This window comes from Microtus ochrogaster, chromosome 8 (assembly GCF_000317375.1).
Source record: "Microtus ochrogaster isolate Prairie Vole_2 chromosome 8, MicOch1.0, whole genome shotgun sequence".
In the NCBI taxonomy this organism is placed as follows: Eukaryota; Metazoa; Chordata; class Mammalia; order Rodentia; family Cricetidae; genus Microtus; species Microtus ochrogaster.
The window spans coordinates 37,455,084-37,475,815 of NC_022015.1; the positions used below are offsets into that span (position 1 = coordinate 37,455,084).

General features: G+C 51.9%; 1 protein-coding gene and 1 pseudogene across 1 annotated transcript; one reads left to right on the top strand and one right to left on the bottom strand.

The window, feature by feature from the left end:
• The first annotated feature begins 7,336 nt into the window (after window positions 1-7,336).
• Fgf4 (fibroblast growth factor 4) lies at window positions 7,337-8,768 on the top strand. Its single transcript, XM_005351608.1, has 3 exons — window positions 7,337-7,664; window positions 8,046-8,149; window positions 8,592-8,768. The coding sequence occupies exons 1-3, from the start codon at window positions 7,337-7,339 to the stop codon at window positions 8,766-8,768; spliced, it is 609 nt and encodes a 202-aa protein (XP_005351665.1).
• Window positions 8,769-12,990: 4,222 nt separating this feature from the next.
• On the bottom strand, window positions 12,991-13,294 carry LOC106143865 (annotated as a pseudogene).
• Between the last annotated feature and the right edge of the window lie 7,438 nt (window positions 13,295-20,732).

Below are 20,732 nucleotides of genomic sequence, written 5' to 3' on the forward strand. Positions count from 1 at the left end.
GAGTTCAAGGCAGTCTGGTCTACAGAGTGAGATCCAGGACAACCAGAGCTACTCGGTGAGACTCTGTCTCAAACAAACAAAAGAACAACGTTCTAGAGAGGGTAGCTCAATGGTTAAAAGCACTTTCTGCTCTTACAAAGGACCTGGATTCAATTCCAAGCACCCACATAGTGGCTCTCAGCTGTCTGTAACTCTAGTCCCAGTGGGTCCCTCTTGTGGCCTAAAAGAGCACTGCACACACATGATGCACATACAAGTAACAGCTACACAGATACAATGCTAGTGCTGTCTGCTCAGCCTCTCAATGTTCCAAAAATCACTGCATTGAATTCCATCTCTCCAGTTGGATGAGTCATGAAAGTTATGGAAGAATTGTCTTTCACAGTTTCAGTGTTTGAGGTGTGCTAAAGGTTATGGGGTGTATAATAATTGACAATAAAATTTGAATTTCAGCTTTAAAAGGTACAAGGGATACTTGGTATGGTAGGAGGCTGAAGCAGGAGAATTACTGCAAGTTCTAGGCCAGTTTGAACTACAACATAAGATTCTGACTCAAAGAAAGAAAGGAAGGACAGGAGGGAGAAAAGCCCACTGAGTCACACATGTAAGGTCTCCATTTGATGGGGACCAATCTGTCTCATGACAGATTTCCTAAAACTCTACCAGGAAACATCATTAGCATTCCAACTTCACAGTAAACTTATGGGGCTCAGAGATGGTAAGTGACTCCCCTAAAGCCACACAGCCCATCAGGGAAGGAACAGGCACTGGGGCCCAGTTTGTCTGCTCAGAGTCTCTGTCAGATTTAGAAGATCATCGTTTCTTGCCCTGGAACCTGTGAATGTTCCTTTAGGCTGGGGAATGGAGTCATGCCAGGCAGGGAAATGGAAATATTTTTTCCCTGCCTTTTTTCCTTCTCCCTTTGGGGAAGAGAAAGGCAAAAGAGCCTTTTGGGGCAGGGTGTCACTCCCAGCAAGAGTCCTGTCTAGAACCTTCCTTGAGTTCAGTCTATCCTATCCATGGCTGGGGGCGGGACACACAGAGGCCAAGTCTGCCCTTTAAAATGACCTTTTACCATCTCTGTGGTAATTCCTCTGAGGTCTCCCAAGGCTGTGAGCAGAAGAGTGGGTGGGTTCTCACTCTTAGCCTCCCCCCCCACAACACGCACAAGCCTAGACTCCTTCCCCCATCCTGTGCCCACACCAGGAGCGGACTCTTTGGGTCTCCAGGAGAAACCAAGCCTTGATTGTTAAGAGAGGGGAGCCACCCCCTACTCAGCTGCCCTCAGCCTTCCTAGTGCAGTCCCTCTGCTCACTGAGACTCAGTTGGGGACCTGAGGCCTGGAAAACTTCCAGACACATTCATGGGGTAAATGGAGACCAGAAATCCAAGAGACAAATCTCCTTTGGAAAGACCCCCCTCCACTCCTCCCAGACCTCCCCCACGATCCCCACTTCTGCCCTGGCACACCCCCCCCCCACACACACACCTGGAGCATCTACTTTCTGAAGGCCACTCTTTCTCAGTCCTGGGTCTTTCTGAGGTGTCCCTTCCCCAGGACTGTCAAAGACTTGTCCCACCTAAGGGAGTGGATGGTGGGCAGAAGATCTTGGCTTTCTCCTGGCCTTGCTTACTACTATTTTCTAAGGATGGGGGCGGGGGATGGTGGGGAAGGGTGTCCCTCTCTCAAGTCATGCAGAGTCTCTGACTTTCGTGTCTTTGATTTGCTAAGGGATAGGGAGACTGGGTGTCACATCTGTGGGCTCCCAGTGAGCAGGTGGCTCCTGGTGATCGTTCACCTCACGAAACCTGACCCCTACTCAGGCCTGCACAGTTTGAGTTCCTAATATTCAAGTAGCAAACATGATTCAGATCATTAGCGCAGGAGGAGAAACTAGACAAGGACAGAATGGCCTGGAGCCTGCCTTAGGCACCCCAGGGCAGAATTAAATCTTATGCTGTCACTAACTGTCTCTGTAACCTTGAGCCAGCTGCCCAGTGCTGTACACTGCAGTGAACAATCGCCGCGGAGACAATAAGATGACGTCTGACAGGGTTTGGTCACGCAAAGGCAGTGGTCAGCCTGGCTAAGCCACTCACACCTAACTCAGTGAACTTACCCAGAGAAGAGGGCTTCAAAGCGCCTGTCACCTGGTCCTCAGTCAGTGGGGAAGGTGCAACACAGAAGGCAGATCAGAACCCAGAGGGTCAGACAGCCAGGTAACCGTGGCTAGCCAGCAAGGCAGCAGGCCAGGGCAGGTGAGAAGACTGGGGTCACGTGGCCCAGACACCACACACAGGCAAGGTAGTAGTGTGTCTACATCTCTGGTATCCCGTCCTTTCTAGAACCGAGCACAGATGGACCCATGTAGACCTCGGAGAAGTCTCCAGAGTGGCAGATTCAACATCACTATCGGACAGATGAAGAAACTGAGGCCTTCTTTTGGGTACCACCCACTTCTCACGTGGGGAGGATCCCCACACTTGCCCCTGAGAGACTCTGCTTTACCGAGCTGCAACTCTAGGAGCTGCTGTAGTCTATCTCCAGACCTGGTGGGACTAGCTCCGGGGCAAAAAAGAGCAGAGAAACATAAGGCAATTTCTGAACACAAGACCTCCATAAGCAGCAGGTGGCAATGAAGCACACCTTAAATTTCCAGGACAGGAAGGACTACATAAAGAAAGAAACACACACACACACTAATAAATAAGTAAATCACTAGGTAAATTTAAGACTGGGTCTCACTGTGTACCCCCTGCTGCCCTGGAACTCCCTGCGTAGACCAGGGAAGTCTCAAACTCAGGGTTCCACCTGTCTCTGTCTCTTAAGTGCTGGAATTAAAGATGTGTGCCACCAGGCCTGGAATAATTTAAAAAAACAAAAAACAAAAAACTGAAACAGGGACTGGGGAGGCGGCTCAGTGGTTAAGAGAACTTAGTGCTCTTGCAGAGGACTGGGGTTCAGTTCCTAGCACCCATGTGGCAGCTCACAACTCTCTGTAGCTCCCGTTCCAGGGGATCTGATTTCCTCTTCTGGCCTTCACGGATTGTGCATACATGTAGCACACATACATAAGACATACATATAAGCAAAATACTCATATATATAAAATAAAAATTTAAAAAAAATCTTTTTTAAAAATCTGAAATGGACTGAGGCTGTTACTCAGAAGCAGGGTATTGGCCTCACAGTATGACATCGTGGGCTCAATCCCCTGTATTGCTAAGGATAGTGCCCGAAAAGGACAGCAGCACCCCTAAAACGTCAGTGTAGAATTACCATGTAGCCCAGCAATCCGGGGAAGGGCTGGGGTCAGAGGACTGCGAAAAGGACAGCAGCACCCCTAAAACGTCAGTGTAGAATTACCATGTAGCCCAGCAATCCGGGGAAGGGCTGGGGTCAGATAAGCGTGTGCCCTTTGGGGGGGAGGTAGTGGTACAGTATATCATAGCAGCCCCAGGATAGAAGCCCAAAGGTCCACAGACAGACAAGGAGGGGGGGCAAAACACGGTCCCTTAGCGATGGAATATTATTTAGTCTTCAAAAGGAAGGGAATCCAGGCAAGACTGCAGCTGTACCTGCTGAATATGTTGAATAAATTCCAAGCGGTGAGCCAGGCCCGGCACAAAGGGCCCCACGCAGCTAGGCTGATGGCTAGTCCCTAGAGTCTGTGCTCCACAGGATGTGGGCTCAAGGGGGGAGGGGGGAGGATGAGTCAGCATTTAAGGGGACAGTTTCAGTCTGGGGAGCTGGATGGTGGGGAGGCAGCCCAGCAGTGAGAGTTGCTTCTCTCCTTCTACCATGCGGATTCCTGGATTTGAAGTTAGGCAGTCAGGCCCAGGGTCTTTATCTGGAGGACAATCCTCTTTTTTAAAGACAGAGTCTCCCTGTGTAGCCTTGGCTAGCCTGAAACTCTAAGACTGGCCTCACAGAGATCCTCCTGCTTCTGCCCGCTGAGTTCTGGAATTAAAGGCGTGTGCCACCAAGCTCAGCCAATTTTATGGTTTTTTTTTTGGTTTGTTTTGTTTTGTTTTTAAGGAAAATATTAGCCGACCTCCTCCTTACTCTGGAGGCCTGTAAGTGTCACCTTCTTGGAGGCTGGGCAGACCCACCTGCCAGGTCTCCCCCACCCCCCACCTGTCTGCATAAAGGGATTGCTGAGGCCAGAAGATGGATTTAAATCGGGAAAGCCTTGCTGTGATTTGTAAAGCTTACCCTGGGCCCTTGAGGAGAGCCTCCTCCCCCCACTCGGGCCTAGAACCCAATTTTCAGCATTCTTATTCTTATGACGATGAAGCTGCTGAACTCTTAACAGCTAAACTGGCTGCTAGGTGAAGTGCTGCTCCCAGGGAGAAGTGACTATTCAAGGGAATGACGCAGGGACTTTTGAAAACACAGGTCATGCAAGGTCACACTCTGAGGGTCGTCGGTCTGGGCCTTGTCCCACCCGCTCACCCATTAGCCTCCACTCACAGCGTACTGCAGTGTGATTTGTGTGTAGACTTTCAACGGGGCCTTGGCTCTTTCTCTGAGACCAGCACGTGCTGTCAGCCCAGTCCTATGGGAGTCACCCCACCCCAGAGTTTGCTCAGCCTCTTCTCAAAGGACCCCCTTCTGCCTCTGCTGGGACCCTGTAGCGTGCAGGCGTTGGTCCTCAACCCTCTTTGTAGCTGAGGATGACCTTGAACTTCTGGTTTCCTGCTTCAATCTCCCTAGAGGTGGGATTGTAGGTGAACACCATCACGCCTTGCCTGGGTCGGTCAGTGCTGGAATCTGGGGCTTCACGCATGGCAGATAGACATGCTACCAAATGAGTCACATCCACAGCCCACAGCTTCAGCTCATTTTGTAGACTGGGACACGGGGAGCAATCTGTAAGTGAAAGGTCATTTGTGACCAACAGGCTAGAGGCAGGACTTGAACCCAGAGTTGGTGGCTTCAAGATCTTCCTATGTCCCAAATTTGTGATAGACTAGACATTCAGAGTTGTGGCAGGGCAGAAAAGCTCAGGGCCTGAACTCATCTAAGCTAAAGTCACCTGACTCCATTCTGTCTGTCCCAGGCACTTAGAAGCTTTAGCACTGAGCCCAGCATTTACTAGAAGAGTTGCTCCAGTCCAGTAGTTACTGATCCACAAGCACCGTTGAACACCTACTGTGTCTCAAGTTCTGGAGACAGGCCCAGACTGGTCACACCATGATGGTGACAATATCAAAGGACAGGGACACATAATAAATAAAGACTTTTGTAGTGATTGTTTTTTTTCCCTTTGAGAATTCTGTAGCTCAGGCTAGACTGGAACTCACAATATAACCAGGCTGACTTCAGACTCAGAGATGCACCTGCCTCTGCTTTCTGAGTGCTAGGATTAAAGGTGTAGACCGCCAAGCCTGACCCCAGTAAGACTCCTAAGAGCTGCGAATTGGCAGCAAATGGAGTGAGTAGAGGCACACAGGCATCCTGGAGGATGCTACCCTAGGGCAGGTAAGCAGGAGGAGTAGAGGCACACAGGCATCCTGGAGGATGCTACCCTAGGGCAGGTAAGCAGGAGTCATGGCCAGAAGATCTCTGGATCTTCCTTCTAGGGAAAGGAGGGAAGCTGGACAAGTATAGCATCAGGGTACGATGACAGGCTGGGCTCAGTCCATGGGGCTCTTACCTTACCCATGCTTCCATATTCTCCCTGATACTAATGAACACGGAGGGTGAGGGGCCTGCAGCAGTTACTGTAGGTTTTGGAGCCACAGCCAGACGTAAGCACCAGACCCCAGGGCAGTTGGATGATAGTGTCCAATCCTAGCCCCGCCCCCACTTGTCTCTGCTATCAAGAGCACCCAGAAAGTGAGGTAGCCAGGGACTCCTCCTGTAGTGTCACAGAGTCATGGATGCATCTCCAGATTGAGGTGGGGGTGGGGAACCTGCTCACCACCAGCAGCAGCCTTAGTACAGGGCAACGACCTAGGTCTGATCAGAGAGCACCCAGGAGTGCTCAGACCAGGGCCGGCAAGGAAATTAGGGACCCGTAGGTGGGAAGAGATGTGTGTGGGGCCGGAGCCCGAAAGGCCAGCAGCAGCTCTACAGGCCACTGGAGGCCCCAGAGATCCCAGGCTGCCAAGTGCATCAAGATGCCTCATCAAGGTATTTGGAGACACGGTGTAACCCCCCACTAAGGACTAGGTAGTCTCAGGACCTGGCTCCATTCCCTTTGGCGTTCTGAATAAGGTCCAGGAAAGATTGGTGCAAGCCCAGGGACCGAGGGTAGGAGGAAACCACTGCCCCCTGAGAAGGCTCTGGTGGCAATCACTGCTTGTGAGGTCAGGGGTGTAGCAGGCTCTGAGCCCCCGGCTTTGCAGCCTGGTCACCTGCTGGCTCCAGGCTCCTCAGCTACCACAGAACACAGAACAGGGATATTCACACCTAGGTGCGCATTACCAGAGCTCTGCCCAGTAAGCCCCATCAAGCCATAATGGCCACAGCGGGGGTGGGGGGGTACTGGTGGGGGAAGGGACCCTTCCAGAGCCCTTCAGGGTTGGAGTGCTACCGGGTTGGGAAAGTCTGGCCTCCACACCCGAAAATCCTTGTTTTGGAAATGGAGGGAGGGAACTGATGACTCCAAGAGTCCAATGTCCCGCCAGTTGTCATTCTGTCCTTGCCTTGAGGTGCCTGGGAGGGGAGCACAAGTCTGGTCTATCCCCAGATGTCCTTAACTCGATTTCACTTAGAAGCGCCCACTCCGTGGTTGCTGCTCGGGCTTCGACCCCCTACTTGGTAGACCTGGAAACTTCCAAGGTTCTGGGACCATCCTAGACTTGGTTCCCCACCGATCGTGCCGCCCTGGGAGTTTACCCCGATAGCTAAACTACAGTGTGGCTAGGCTACTTCCCACCCTCAGTCCAGTTCAATCCTCGGCGCACCAGAAAGGATCCAGATTCTTGCGGGTCCCCAAAGGTCCTCGCGCAAGGAGGAAGGACGAGAGATGCCCCGTGAAGCAAAGAGCCGAGGGGCGGGACTAACAGGTTCGGAGTGCTGGGCGGAGCCAAAAGCTAGGGGCTGGGGTCTCTCCAGGTGACAGTAGGCACCACCCGGTCCGCGCCTCCTCCCCCGGCGGTGATTGGCAGGCGGCCTGCGCCCCGGCTCCCAGTCGACCGACGCCCCGCGGGCCAGCGAGTAGGAGGGGGCGCCGGCTATATATACCGCTGCTCGGCGGGGCTGGGCGCGCGGGGGACTGTCCCGCCACCGTTGCAGGCCCGTTTGTTCCCGTAGCCTCGACCGTCGCGCAGCATTCGCCGGACTCACGGCCCGTCGCTCGAGCGCACGCACGGCCCGCGGGCCGGGATGGCTAAGCGCGGGCCGGCCACGGGGACACTGCTGCCCAGGGTCCTGTTGGCCCTGCTGGTGGCCCTGGTGGGTGGAGGGGCCGCGGCACCCAACGGCACGCGGCCAGTCGAACTGGGGCGCGGCTGGGATGGCCTGGTGGCCCGCTCGCTGGCGCGCCTGCCGGTGGCCGCGCAACCCCCGCAAGCGGCGGTCCGCAGCGGCGCAGGGGACTACCTGCTGGGCCTCAAAAGACTGCGGCGGCTCTACTGCAACGTGGGCATCGGATTCCACCTGCAGGTGCTGCCCGACGGCCGCATTGGCGGCGTGCACGCAGACACCGGCGACAGTAAGTGCGGGGCGTGCTGGGAGGGTAAGGACCCAAGCAGCAGACCCGGGAACTGTGCCGGCTGAAGCTCCGTCCCTTAGGACCCGAGGACCGGGAGCGCACCAGCCGGCCGGGCCCCGCCTCCCGCCTTCGGAAGCCTGGGCTCCCAGGGCCGCGAATTCCAGCGCCTTCGTCCGTTCGCACCCACGGGAGCCCGGGACAAGTGCCCAGACTGAGGCCAGCCTTGGGGGCTACCAGCTCTTAATGCTTGCGCTAGGGACCCCGAGTTTTTCACCTCCACTCACCCCAGCATCGAGGTCTCCAGAGGTTCACAGGTGGACGGTCTGTGTGGGCCCAGGGTCACCTACGCTTTTCTGACTTGCGCCCCCACTCCCACCCTAGGCCTTCTGGAGCTCTCCCCGGTGCAGCGGGGCGTGGTGAGCATCTTCGGAGTGGCCAGCCGGTTCTTCGTGGCCATGAGCAGCAGGGGCAAGCTCTTCGGTGTGGTAAGTACCCCGGGGGGTCTGGCTGGGCACCTGCTGGAGACTTTGTACAGGGCTAGCAGGATTGTAAAACCCACACCCCACCCACACGCACGCACTTGTGTCTGGTTACCGGGTCTCGAGGTTTTCAGCCAAAATAGCCAGAAGCAGCTTGCATTTCCAGACCAAAGGGACTGCCCCACCCTATTTCTGCCGGCCGTACGTGGGTACTTAACGCATCCTAGGAGAGAGGCGGGTCCAACGGAGATGAGTCCTAACAGGCAGAACACGCGCGCGGCAGGAGATACTAGATTGATAGGGACCGGGCAGGTGAGCTGTGCTCCGCCTAGCGTGGGCTTAACAACTCCTTGAAGCCTGGGACAGACAAACTTGACACCCTGCCTAGAAAGACCTCTTGGGCCCTGCTGCAACAGGTCCCTGGCTCACCCTGTGTTCTCTTTCTTAGCCTTTCTTTACCGATGAGTGTAAATTCAAAGAGATTCTTCTGCCCAACAATTACAACGCTTACGAATCCTACGCGCACCCCGGCATGTTCATGGCCCTCAGTAAGAACGGGCGGACCAAGAAAGGGAACCGAGTGTCACCTACCATGAAGGTAACCCACTTCCTTCCTAGACTGTGACCCTCCGGAGCCTTGCCTCAGCCTCGGAAGCACACCCCACCCCTCAGGAGGAGCACTTTCTCTCCATGGAGAACTGTTTGAAAAAACAGGTGTAAGATATTTAAATTAATTATTTAAATATGTATATACTGATGCCCAATTATTTATAATTCTGTTTTTTTTTTTCATTTTCTGGGTGGGGGGAAATGACCAAAAGAACAAACAAATCCAATGAAGCTTAAGACTTTTTGGTGCAGTAGGGACGGACTTGCTTCAGTATCAAAGCCCAGGGAGTGCTGCTATTTCATGTGTGAGTTTCTTAAAACTCGGTGACATCAGATTCCAAGGGTGTCTGGCCTCTCAGTGTCTGGAAAGGTCTGCCTAGGGCCTCTGAGCCAGTCAGAGGAGGACCCAGCGATCGCTCCTTCCAGTCCGGGAGCATCCTGAAGCAGCCGCTCCCTCAGCTCCCTTTGGTATGAACCCGAACGGATCGGTTTACTCCAGGGACAGAAGTGCGTCCTGGAAGTCCTCCCGCCTCTGTTTTTAGATCTCCATGGCTGATCTTTGAACTCTCTAGCAGTCAATCTTCCTCGACCTACCGGATGGGAGAGACCCTTAGACAACTTTATAAACTCCTGTTTGCCTTTTTTGGACTGGCCAAACAGGGCACGTGGCTTGTAGCCATTGAACTTTGTCAATTGCCGGGAAAGGAACTAGGAGGTGCATGTGCCACAACTCAAGACTCTAGGGATGAAATTCTACTTTTTGTGATAGAGGATGGCCTGTCAGGATATAATAGAAAGTGGTTTTGCAAACGGAGAAAAACAAGCTTCCCTGAATTTGGGGAGCTTTGTACTGGAACTCCACAATTTGAGAGTGAACTGTCCTTCCCAGCCCTAAGGCGTTCTGCCTGCAGGAGTTCGCGTTCGCCTTCCGTTCCCATCTACCTCAGAGTTCCCGAGTCCCTGGTGATCAAGCTGGAGACTCTGCCGGCTTCTCTTCCACATGTAGCATCGTGCGCCCTGCTGGACTCTTGTCACGTTCCAGCTATCTTTACCCAATGATTTACTTTTAGTAAGGGGTATTCATGGTGAAAATATGCGCGGCCAGCTGTCGGAGTGCACTATATGGTCACCAAGTCAAGTAACCCTTATATTTTTCTTTATATATTTTACGAATGTAACCCCTGTCGCTGAGACCAAGATGGAAGAGGCAGGGTCGGCGGCATTTAAAAAAAGGGCTGAGGTGAGGGCAAACATTTAATTTTAATGAATGACTCTTTGGAGTTTATACAAAATGACCTTAGCTCACTAGAGCGAATGCCCCAAATGCTTCTCCCCAAGACGTTAAGACTTTGCTGGGAGGCTTCTGAGCCACGTCCCAAATTAACTTTATGGGTGGCTACAGACAGCAAGACGGGGGAAAATCTGATTGGCATTTTTTTTGTCTTTCACATTCCTTTCAAAAACTCTTTGTTTGAATGCTAATCGGATACTTAAATACTATTCTGTACCACAGCCCAAGAAAGAAGGGGACACGCCCCAAGCTGAGGTGGGAGAATGTCCCAAACTTCCCTTGATGTTTGCTGGCTTACAGGACAAAACAGATTATGTGCTTTTGAAAACAGGCCCTAGACTCCAAGAGTGTTGGGGGAAAGGTAGTTGAAGGTCTTTTGTTTTGTTGTTGGTGGTAACGGTTTTTTTTTTTTTTAAAAGACAGGGACTCTTAGCCCAGGCTGGCCCTGACTTGCTACGTTACTGAGGATGACCTTGAATTTCTGATCCTCCTGCCCCCACTTCCAAAGTGCTAAAATTACAGGCGCAGGGCCACACACACTATTAGGTGCTGGGGGCTGAAGTCAGGCACATGCCAGGCCACTCAATCAAAAGTATGTCTCCCTCTTTTTTGGAGAGGCAGGGATGAGATGACGGGTGGAGTCTTATTCTGTAGCCCAGAATGGCTCCCGCTTGAGTCAGCAAGTGTTGAGACTACAGGTGGAAGGCACTTGCCCTGCTCTGATGGGGTTCTTGGCGGCCATATTGCCTCCGACAGGCTGTGGTCCTCCCTAACATCCTGGTCTGTTTCTTTAGCAGCTTCCTTTCCTGTCTGTGTCCAAGGACAAGGCTGTACCTTTGCAATTTTGTTGTGGGATGGGTTTAAGGTTTCTGTATCTGTCCTGATTACAAAGAGTCGGTCTGTAGTTAATACAGGTGCCGACCCAGAGAGTATGTGCTGTGCACACTGGATCGGAGAGAAGCATTCGATCATGTATAGAGAGCCCCACGGGAGATGGGAATGATTGGCGAAGATATTAAAAATGGCAAACTTGTCTCGAAGCCCCTGTGTCCGCTTCATCTTTTTTCTATTTGCAGCTGAGCGGGATGGGGGCAGGGAGACAGATTTTAGCCAGCTGTGTACACGCTAATGTGGCTTTGAAAACCGGGAAGCAAGGATGTCACAGTTGCCATATCCTAGTGTCCCCCCTCAGTGGGACTCTATTGCTGCCTACCTCGGTCTGTGAAGTCTGCCCACAGCCCTGGTGGGTACATAATCACCAAAGCCAAGTGGGGCCGATTGAGGACAGTCACGGGCGATACCTGTGGGTTTGGCTAGTTCAGCTGACTGTTCTCAGTGAGGAGGTGGGATCAAATTAGAAGCTGGAAAAGATGGTGTCCACTCAAGTACTGAGGTGGTTTACACCAGCAAACCAGGCTAAAATTTGGTGTTAGTTGTCCTTATACATTTATAACTTGCCTATATCAGGGTGTGTTTACAATTTTGGGTTTGTTTTGCCTTCATTTTTAAGATGAAACTGTAGCCCACAATGGAGTCTGAGGAGGTTGTGGTGTACACCTTTTAATCCCAGCACTCGGGAGACAGGCAGCCAGGTCTGAGTTCAATTCCAGGACTGCCAGAGATACACATAGAAACCCTGCCAATTAATAAACAAATAGAAAAAATGGATGGATAGATAGATAGATAGATAGATAGATAGATAGATAGATAGATAGATAGATAGAGCCTATCTCAATAACAGTAGTACTAGTGGTAATAATAATAAATGACAAGGATGGGCTCACCTATGTGACTTGTCCTTATACAAAGGAGGCCAGGCACAGGGCAAATCCCAGAGAAACACCTCAAGCAGAAAGGTGTGGACCTGCCCCACTCTGGAGGGTCCACCTGACCCATTGAGACTCCCAGCTGCCAGGCCGACTCCACACACCCCATTAGAGCACCCCAGGAGAATGGTGGTGAAGGTGTTATTCACACAGTCAAAAGCAGCTGGAATCTTGAGCGGACCCTGTCCTGTTGGCTCCCGGGGTCCTCAGCAAGGCTGTTCCAGTCAAACAAGGTGACTTGGGTTGCCAATGGCAGCCCATTGTTGACCTACTGGTGCTTTTGGATTGGCGACCTCCAGCACAGGGATAATGGGAGTGGGGTCAAGGCCCATTAAAAAGAAAGGAAAGAACAGTATGGCTTCAGTGGCAGGCACTGAGTAAGCTGTGGTCTTTGCTCTGCTTTGGTCTTGAGGTTTTCCTTGTATTTGTTGTACATGGGCTTCAGTGTAGGACTTGGGCACAGAGAGAACAATTTAGAAAAGTCAGTCTGCCTGGCGGTAGTGGCAGACACCTTTAATCCCAGCACTCAGGGGGCGGATCTTTGTGCGTTCAAGGCCAGCCTGGTCTACAAAGCAAGTTCCAGGCCAGGGTGACAGAAAAACTCTTTCTCGAAAAACCGGAAATAAAAAATCAGTTCTTGGTCAGGCATAGTGATGACACCTTCAATCCCAGTGCACAGAGGCAGGGGATCTCTGAGTTCTAGGACAACTAAGTGAGATCCTGTTTTGTTTGTTTAAGATTAGTTCTTAGCTGGGCAATGGTGGTGCACACCTCTAATCCTTGTACTTAAGAGGTGGAGCCAGGCAGATACACGGGAGTGAATTCCAGGACATTCGGGGATACACAGAGAAAACTTGTCTTGAAAAACCAAAACCAGGGCTGGAGAGATGGCTCAGAGGTTAAAAGCACTGCTTGCTCTTCCAAAGGTCCTGAGTTCAATTCCCAGCAACCACATGGTGGCTCACAACTATCTGTAATGAGATCTGGTTCCCTCTTCTGGCCTGCAAGCAGGCAAATCACTGTATAGTTAGTAAATAGGTTAATTTTTTTAAGTAAATTAACCCATTTATTTAGTTGGCTGTGCATTATTGAGTAGGCTTGGGTCTCAAACAGTAGCACTTCTACTGGTCTTTGGGTTCCTTCAGTCCTCTGATGGCAGACTTTACTGTGACGGCAGAAGTCGTGTTGTAGGTCCAGGCCCTGCCAGCCACCGTTTTCATGCAGGAACCACAGTGTCAGATGCCGACGGCTTGTCTTGGTCTTGCCACAGAAGGAGCACGTGTACTTGGCGTGCTGGCTGATTTCAGTTTTCTTCACCATTTTCCGGAGGGAGGCACCATAGCGGGTCCCAAATTTCCCGACGATCCCGACCTTCTTGGTGCATTTAGCCCTGTCGCTGGAACCTAAGCCAAGCACGGAGAGCATAAATAAATCTTTTAAAAAAAAGTTCTTACCTTCAAGTCGTTAGGTTTGGTAGTTCCTTATGCACTGGGCCATTTCACTGGCCCATGTTTTAGGGCTTTTGGGTTGTTTTTGAGTTTGCTCGTAGTTGTTTTGTTTGAGATAGAATCTCACTGTGTAGACCAGGCTGGCCTTGAACTCCCAGAGATCTGCCTGCCTCTGTTTCCTGAAAGCTAGGATTAAAGACCAGCACCACCAAGCCTAACAATCTTTGGTGTTTAATTTGAGAGCTCGCACAGTCCCCACTACCACAGGTTATGAGGTCCAGCTTCTCACACTCAGGGGAAACTTCGCAGTTCAGCACAAGTAGAGTGTCGTGGGTGGGTGAGCCTGGAGCTCCCCCCACTCCCTTTCTTCAGGAAAACCTTCAAGTGTTAAAGAGTCACTCTGACCAAATAGAGACTTTTCTTCTGGTGACAATGGCTATGAGGGAAGTCAGTTGGCACACTGGGCTGTGGCCCACCTGAAGCTGTCTTGAGTGAGTGCATGGTGCTACCCAGTCAGGGTTCCACATGAGCTAGACTGGCACTCTAGTGATGGGCAGGGAGACACACCACAGGGTGCCATCAGCCAAGGCTGTTTCCACCCTCACCTCCCTGAATGGAGTGGCCTCCATCCCTAGGGGAGTTTGCAAAGCAGGTGACTCCGGAAGGAGATGGCACCTGACAGGTGGCCTCATTCCTTTATTTAAGGACTAGTCATAGCATGTAAAACAGTCAGAGGTCCTGGACAGCTGGCCAAGCCCAGAGTAGCCCTTTCTGAACAGCCTGCATGTATGCACCCCGGGTTTGCTGGGTGGATGCTGGAGTCCTGGGTAGGACAGAGACAGACACAGCTCTGTCAGCTGTCCCCTCTGCTCTCTTCTCACTGAGAGGCATCTGTGCCCCTCCATTTCATGTCAGCATGAGCAGAAATGTCTCTGTGTGACTGAGGCAGGCCACCTTCAGTGTTCTGAGCCACTACAGGGTTGGACACCCAAGGTCCTGCGTCTATTGTCCCAGAAGGAAGTAGAGGCTCGCTTAGCAGGCCCTGGAGGTGAATGCTCTGCTAAGAGCCCTCATTGAGCCTGACCATTAAATAATGACAGCCCGGTTTACACTCAGGCCCTGTCTTAAAAAACAAACAAACCAGAAGCCAGCAGTGGGGAAGTAGAGGTAGGAGGCTTGTCAGGTGTGGTGGGGAACAGGTGCTACAGGCAGGAACCTCAGGAGTTCAAGGTCATCCAGGGCTGCACAGTAAGTTTAAGGTTAACCTGGGTTGTGTGAAACTTTGTATCAAAGACCAAAAATCAAAAATTAAAACAGGAACTTTTGGGAGTGCTCTTTCATGGGAGTCTTTCTGACTTGGGCTCCTGGTTAGCTGTCCTGTGTTATTGATGGTTCTGGGGACAAGCAGAGCTTGCAAGGTTTGCTGGCCCTGAGTCTTCTGGCAGAAGCAGAATCAGCCTCTGTCCTGAGTGCACTCCCACAGTAAAAAGGGACAAAGTGAGCCCTCAGTCACTGGGGGTCCTCAGATGGCTACCAGCTCCTGCTGGACCCTTAGGGCAAGGAAGGACCGCAGATGGGCACCCATTACTCCCCAGGCTCTGGAACTGGCAGAGGGAAGCCACTTATACCTAGCCCAATTTGCAAAGTTCCTTTTTCCTGGGGAAAGTGGAAGGAGGGCACTTAGGCCCTTCCTCCTCCTATGGGTCCCCTGGCCTTCCTAGACAATATGGGCTTTCCATTGTCCCAAAGTCTATGCTCTTCACCCTGCTGGACATGGCCGGGGGAAGACAGAGTTCCAATAGCCTGGAACATTTTCCATTGGCCCAAGAGACTTCCTCTGCCTGGGAAAAGCCAGTCCAAGTACTGAAGACAAGACAGGACAAAGGAACAGAGATGCCCTCATCAAGACAGGAGTAGAACTCTCATAGCCATTAGCTTTGCAGATCGTGTTCAGTTCTCCCATTTTGCTTTCTTTGGCAGGGTCTCACTTGTCCCAACAGGCCTTGAGTTCAGAGACCAAGGATGGGCCTGCACCTACACACCTGGCCTTATATTTTCTTATTCCTTGAGTTTGAGTTTGTCCACGGGGCTCACTCTTGTGGATGAGATAGAAATAGAATGTTTTGTTCTTTCATGTGCATCTTTGAGACAGGATCTCACTATGTTGCCCAGGCTGGCCTTCACCTTCTCCTGCCTCAGTGTCCACTTCACCTCCTCATCCTCCTGCCTCAGTGTCCATTTCATCCTCCTGCCTCAGTGTCCCAGTGCCAGGAAGTAGGAACTTTGAACAGCATTGGATTCCTGTTCTCAAGGAGAAACTGGGCCACCCTACAGCGTTGGGGCAGCCATCCTTTCTCTCCTTGGCCAAAGCAGACAGGAGCAAGTCACCCAGCCACTTGTAGAGTAGCTGCTAGGGGAAGAGACTCCCCTGCCTCCTAAGTGGCAGGCGCCATACACAGAGTACCTTTTCTGAGGAACACATCTAGAAACTCCAAATCACAGTGCCGGGGTTATGTGAGCAGTAGAGGGCACACAGGCCAAGACTGTTACCTTGACATCTGGAGATGCTCTTATTTCTATTTTTTTTCAGTACAAAGGAACCCGTCCTCATTTCATTTCTGTTGCTGTGATAAAACACCCTGACCAAAGGCACCTTAGGAGACGAAAGGGTTTATTCTGCTTCCAAGTCCAGTCCATGAGAGATGAGAAGTCATGGTACAAGCTTGAAGCCATCACCTCCAACAAAAACGCACAGAGGGGAAAGGCAGCAGGAACCATGGAGGGCTCTGCCTGCCGACTCCTTTTCGGGCTCATGTTTGGCTGGCTTTCTTTTATAGCACAGGATCACCAGGCCCTATGGTGTACGCCTTTAATCCCGGCACTGGGGAGTCAGAGGCAGGTAGATCACTGTGAGTTCCAGGAAAGCCAGGACTATATAATGAGACTCTCTCCCAAAGACAGAAACAACAAACAAAAATTAGCCAGACTTCACCTGCCCAGGGAATGGAGCCACCCACTGTGGGCTGGGCCTCCTACATCAATTAACAATCAAGACAACTCCCCACAGACATGGCTATAGGCCCTGATGCTCTGAGCTCTTCCTCAGCAGAGACTCGGGTGACTGTGGGCTATGTCAAATTGACCATTAAAACAGGATCCAACTCAGATTGAGCCTCTTTCATGCCAGTTAGCCCCCTGCCACTCACTTAGCTACTATATCCTAGCCCTGTTCTTATGCTTTTTTTTGGGGGGGGGGATTTCTAGACAGGGTTTCTCCGTAGCTTTTGGTTCCTGTCCTGGAACTAGCTCTTTTAGACCAGGCTGGCCTCAAACTCACAGAGATCCGCCTGCCTCTGCCTCACGAGTGCTGGGATTAAAGGCGTGTGCCACCACCTCCCGGCTTGTTCTTACGCTTTTAAACCACTAAGTTTTCCTGATCAATTTAGTATTAATTAATTAATTGGCTGACTGGTTGGTCAGTTTTGAGACAGGGTATCACTCTGTCGTGCTGGCTGACCTCTAACTCACTGACCGTGTAGATCAGGATGGCCTAGAGCTCACAGAGATTCACCTGCCTCTGCCTCCTGAGTGCTGGGATTACAGGCATGAGCCATCACTTCCTGCCTATATTTTTCTTTTAATGTACACGTGTGTTTGAGTATTGGAAGCAGAGGAATAGGGACGTAAAGGTCATCTTTAGCTACAAATTGAGTAGCATGGACTGAATGAGATCTTGTCTCAACAAAAAAAACAAAAACAAACTAACAAAAAAAAAAAAATAACTGGGAGTGAAAGTGCACACCTTAATCCCAGAATTCAAAATCTGGTGAGCAGAATCAAAAGGGTCTCTAAGAGTGCGAGACTACACTGGTCTACGTGGTGAGTTCCAGGCCAGCCAGGGGCTACATAGTGAGTCCCTGTCACAAAAGAAAAGCAAGGAATTTGGAGGCCGATTCAGGCCACTAGGGAAAAGCTCCACAGCCAATGGCTTCGATAGCCACCTTCGATGTCCCGTGTCCTCAGGCTGGAAAGCTACAGCTATGCTAGCTGCCTTGTGCCTGCAGCTCCCAGACTGTCTTCTCCCTGTGTCTGAACAAGTCCCTTTTCTTTATGTCTGCGCCCTGATCTCTGCCTATAAGGATACCAACTCTGTGGGATCAGGTCCCATAATAGTGGCCCCGTCCTACTGCATCCTGAGCTACTGGGGGCTAGGCCTCCAGCATTTGGAGACCCGGTCCCCTAGAACAAAACCTTCTCATGTGCAGTACACAGAGTCACCCCCTGGCCTCTCCTCTAGTCCTCAGAGCTTGGTAGCCTGTCCACATCCCAGGTTAGGAAGTGCAGAGTGGAGGGCATACCTGTGAAGACAGATGAGGTAGAGCAAGGCCTCAGCACTTCACCGCAGGTGAGCCTGAAGAGAGGCTCAGGCCCTTGAGCCAAACACCTAAAAGGTCAGTGCCCCCTGACCTGCCTTCGTGTGGTGAGGTGAGAGTTTCCCTCCCATTCCCCAGGGAGCCCTGGACTCTCCCAAGCCTCTTGAACCAGTCCAGGAGGTTTATAGAGAAGACCCCAACCTTCCTGAGCCCCTTTGAACCCCTCCAGGGCCGGGCTTATTTGTACTTCAGAGCTAATGTCATTAAGGTTACATTTGCCACCAGAATATGCTGATGACCTCAAATAGCCCCTAATTGTCTTCTAGAGGGACAGTAGGGCCACAGAGAGGCTAGCCAGAGTTGCTCTGCCTCCCTCAGACTCAGAAGAACATGGGGTGGGGGTGGGGGCTCCAGAAAGATCTAAGCCTGGGCCCAGCCTAGGTTCAGCCAGGGCCCCAGATTGTCCAGAAGACTTGGGAAGGCATACGTGCTGAAGCAATGTTTTCTCCTGGACCCCCATCCACCTCCCACCCTCATATCCTCCCCGCAGATAGAGGCTACAATGGATGAACAAGTCATGTCACTCCAGCGTCTCCTGAGGCCTTCTCCTAGCACACAAGAATTTGTGAATGTCTAAAATGGGCCCCATCCATGCTGAAAAATCTGAGGACGTGTGTGTGTGTGTGTGTGTGTGTGTGTGTGTGTGTGTTTCCTGTGAGGTCACACAAGGCTCTGGTTCGTGGTTTTGAACAACACAGACTTAAGTTCCTCATAGTCCTGGCAGCCAGCAGTTGGCAGTGGGGTGGGCAAGGCTGTATCCCTCCCCAGGTTCAGAGCAGATTCTTTCCTGCCTCCTCCTGGAGCTCCTGGGCTCTAGGACTGGGTGCTGATGACTGTCCCCCAGTGCCCCTGCTCTCTCCCCTCCCCTTCTCTGAAAGGGCACCTGCTGCTAGACTTAGGTCTGCTCAGAACCCAGTATGAGATTCTTGAGAACTTCAGCAATGTTGCCTCTGCAGAGCCCCCATTTCCGAGAAAGGTTCCAGAAGCTAAGAGGTAAACTTATCTTTTGGGGAGTAGCAGGGTGAACATCCTGCTTCCTACAACTGTGGAAACATTCCCTATCCCAGCTCCATCGACCTGACTGGGCTGTGCATGGAACAGGCATAGACCTGGCCTGTCAGCCCCAGGCACAGGGAACAGAGGAGCTGGCCCTGTGTGAAAGTGTCCAGGGATTAAAGCAGAGACAGCACCATACTCAAGTGGATCACTAAACACTGGACTCAGTGGGGCCAGAGCAAGAAAGCAAGCCCTGTAAGCTCTCTGTCCAGCCAAGCCCCAGGGCCTTTGCACTTCATTGCCTCAAAGGCTGTCTTTCTTGAGCCCTGCTGAAGCAGGCCTCCCAAGCCCACACATCTATCTATCTTTCTACTCTTTATGCCCCTGCCACAGGCTCTGAGCCTGTAAGAGCGGGATCCCATCTCCTCTGCCTGCTTTGCTGAAGCACCCCAGCATCTAGAGAAGGAACCAGCATGCTGGAAGGACAGGACAAAGGTTTGTGCCGTGAACGAATGAGCGGGAACAGGAGGTCAGGATCTGGTCCCAGGCAGCTCTGGTCTGAGGGAATACTTCTAAACCTTGCCTTGCTTCCTGTTGGGGGTGAAGGCCTGGGTCTGTTTGGGGACCCCGGGTGTCTGTTCCTGCAGAGCTGAGGTTGGCTCCTTCCAGCTAGGTAAGACCCAGGCAGCCCCCTGGGAGCACCAAGCTGCCTTCACACCTGGTGCAGGGCTCAGGCTGGCCGTTTGCTGGTGTGTGCAGTGCCCAACTAGGGCCCTTTTGGTGAGAAATGTGCATTTTCGCGAGCAACCTGGCCCAGGAAATCCCTGGCTATTCATGTGCTAACGCAGGGTCTTGTCCCTAATGGCTGACACAAACAGGAACCAGAAGGAGTGCTGAGGGGCCGAGGTTTGCCAGGAAGCCATCCAGGGGGCTGAGGGCTCTCTTCCACAAGCTCCTGCCCTGCAGGGAGGCCATGGACGTCAGAACCCTTTATTCCTCACCCTCAGTTTTGGGCCTCATTATTCCAGTCAGCGTGTTACATGGTGCTCAGGGAAGCCCAGTCAGGTCACATGGTTTCCGTGAGACATGGGCCAGCGGCCGTATCCTCTCCTAACCTCCCTCTTCTTACCTGTAAAATAAGTCCCTGTTGCTCTTGTCCTCAGCATCAGGTTCTGAACAAACAAGGTTGGAGAAATGGGTCCCGGCCTGTGGCACTGTGGTGTCCCCCCCCCCCCAGCCGCCTCCGCTGGTAGAGCTAACTCCAAATATTCAAACAGTCTGGTCTTCAGAGAGAGTTTGTCCAGTTCTCTGACAAACTGCTGCTGTCCATCATCCCAACACTCAGGACACTGAGACAGGATATTCACCTGAGGTAATCCTCAGCTACCTAGCAAGTTGGAGGCTACCCTGGGCTACATAAGACACTATTTCAAAAACAAGTAACAGCATAAGCACCTTCCAAGCCAGGTTGCTGGGTTATCGGAGGCTGAGACGCAGCCCCGCCTCCTGTTTTGTTTTTTTTCCCCCAGGAAATTGTTTCTCAGCTCTTCTTTCTGGAGCCACAAGGATTCTCCCACGCTCCTGTCTCAGGGATTGTATTGCTAAGGGACAGTGACCCTCCCAATGGGGCTAAGAGTGGTGAGAAGCCTGGATGGGGCTTTAGTCATGGCTAAGGGACTGTGCTCATGTATAGGGGACATAGGAGGGATTGGAAGGAGCATCCAGTGTGGGCACAGCCAGCAGTGGCATCATTCTCGCCTCCTTCTGTGGTCTCCTCCTCCTGGTCACCACCCTGTTCTTGCCTGATCTATGATTCTCGTCACCATGCTGACTCTGGACACACTGCACCCTTCCGCTGCCCAGGGCTCCTTCAGCTTGTGATGAGCTGAGGAGTGGTCAGACCAGAATGGGGCCTGAGCCCCTGGCAAGGAACTGGTGATAAGAAAGAAAATAAGAAAATGGGGCATTGTCTTCGAAGTAGTGAGA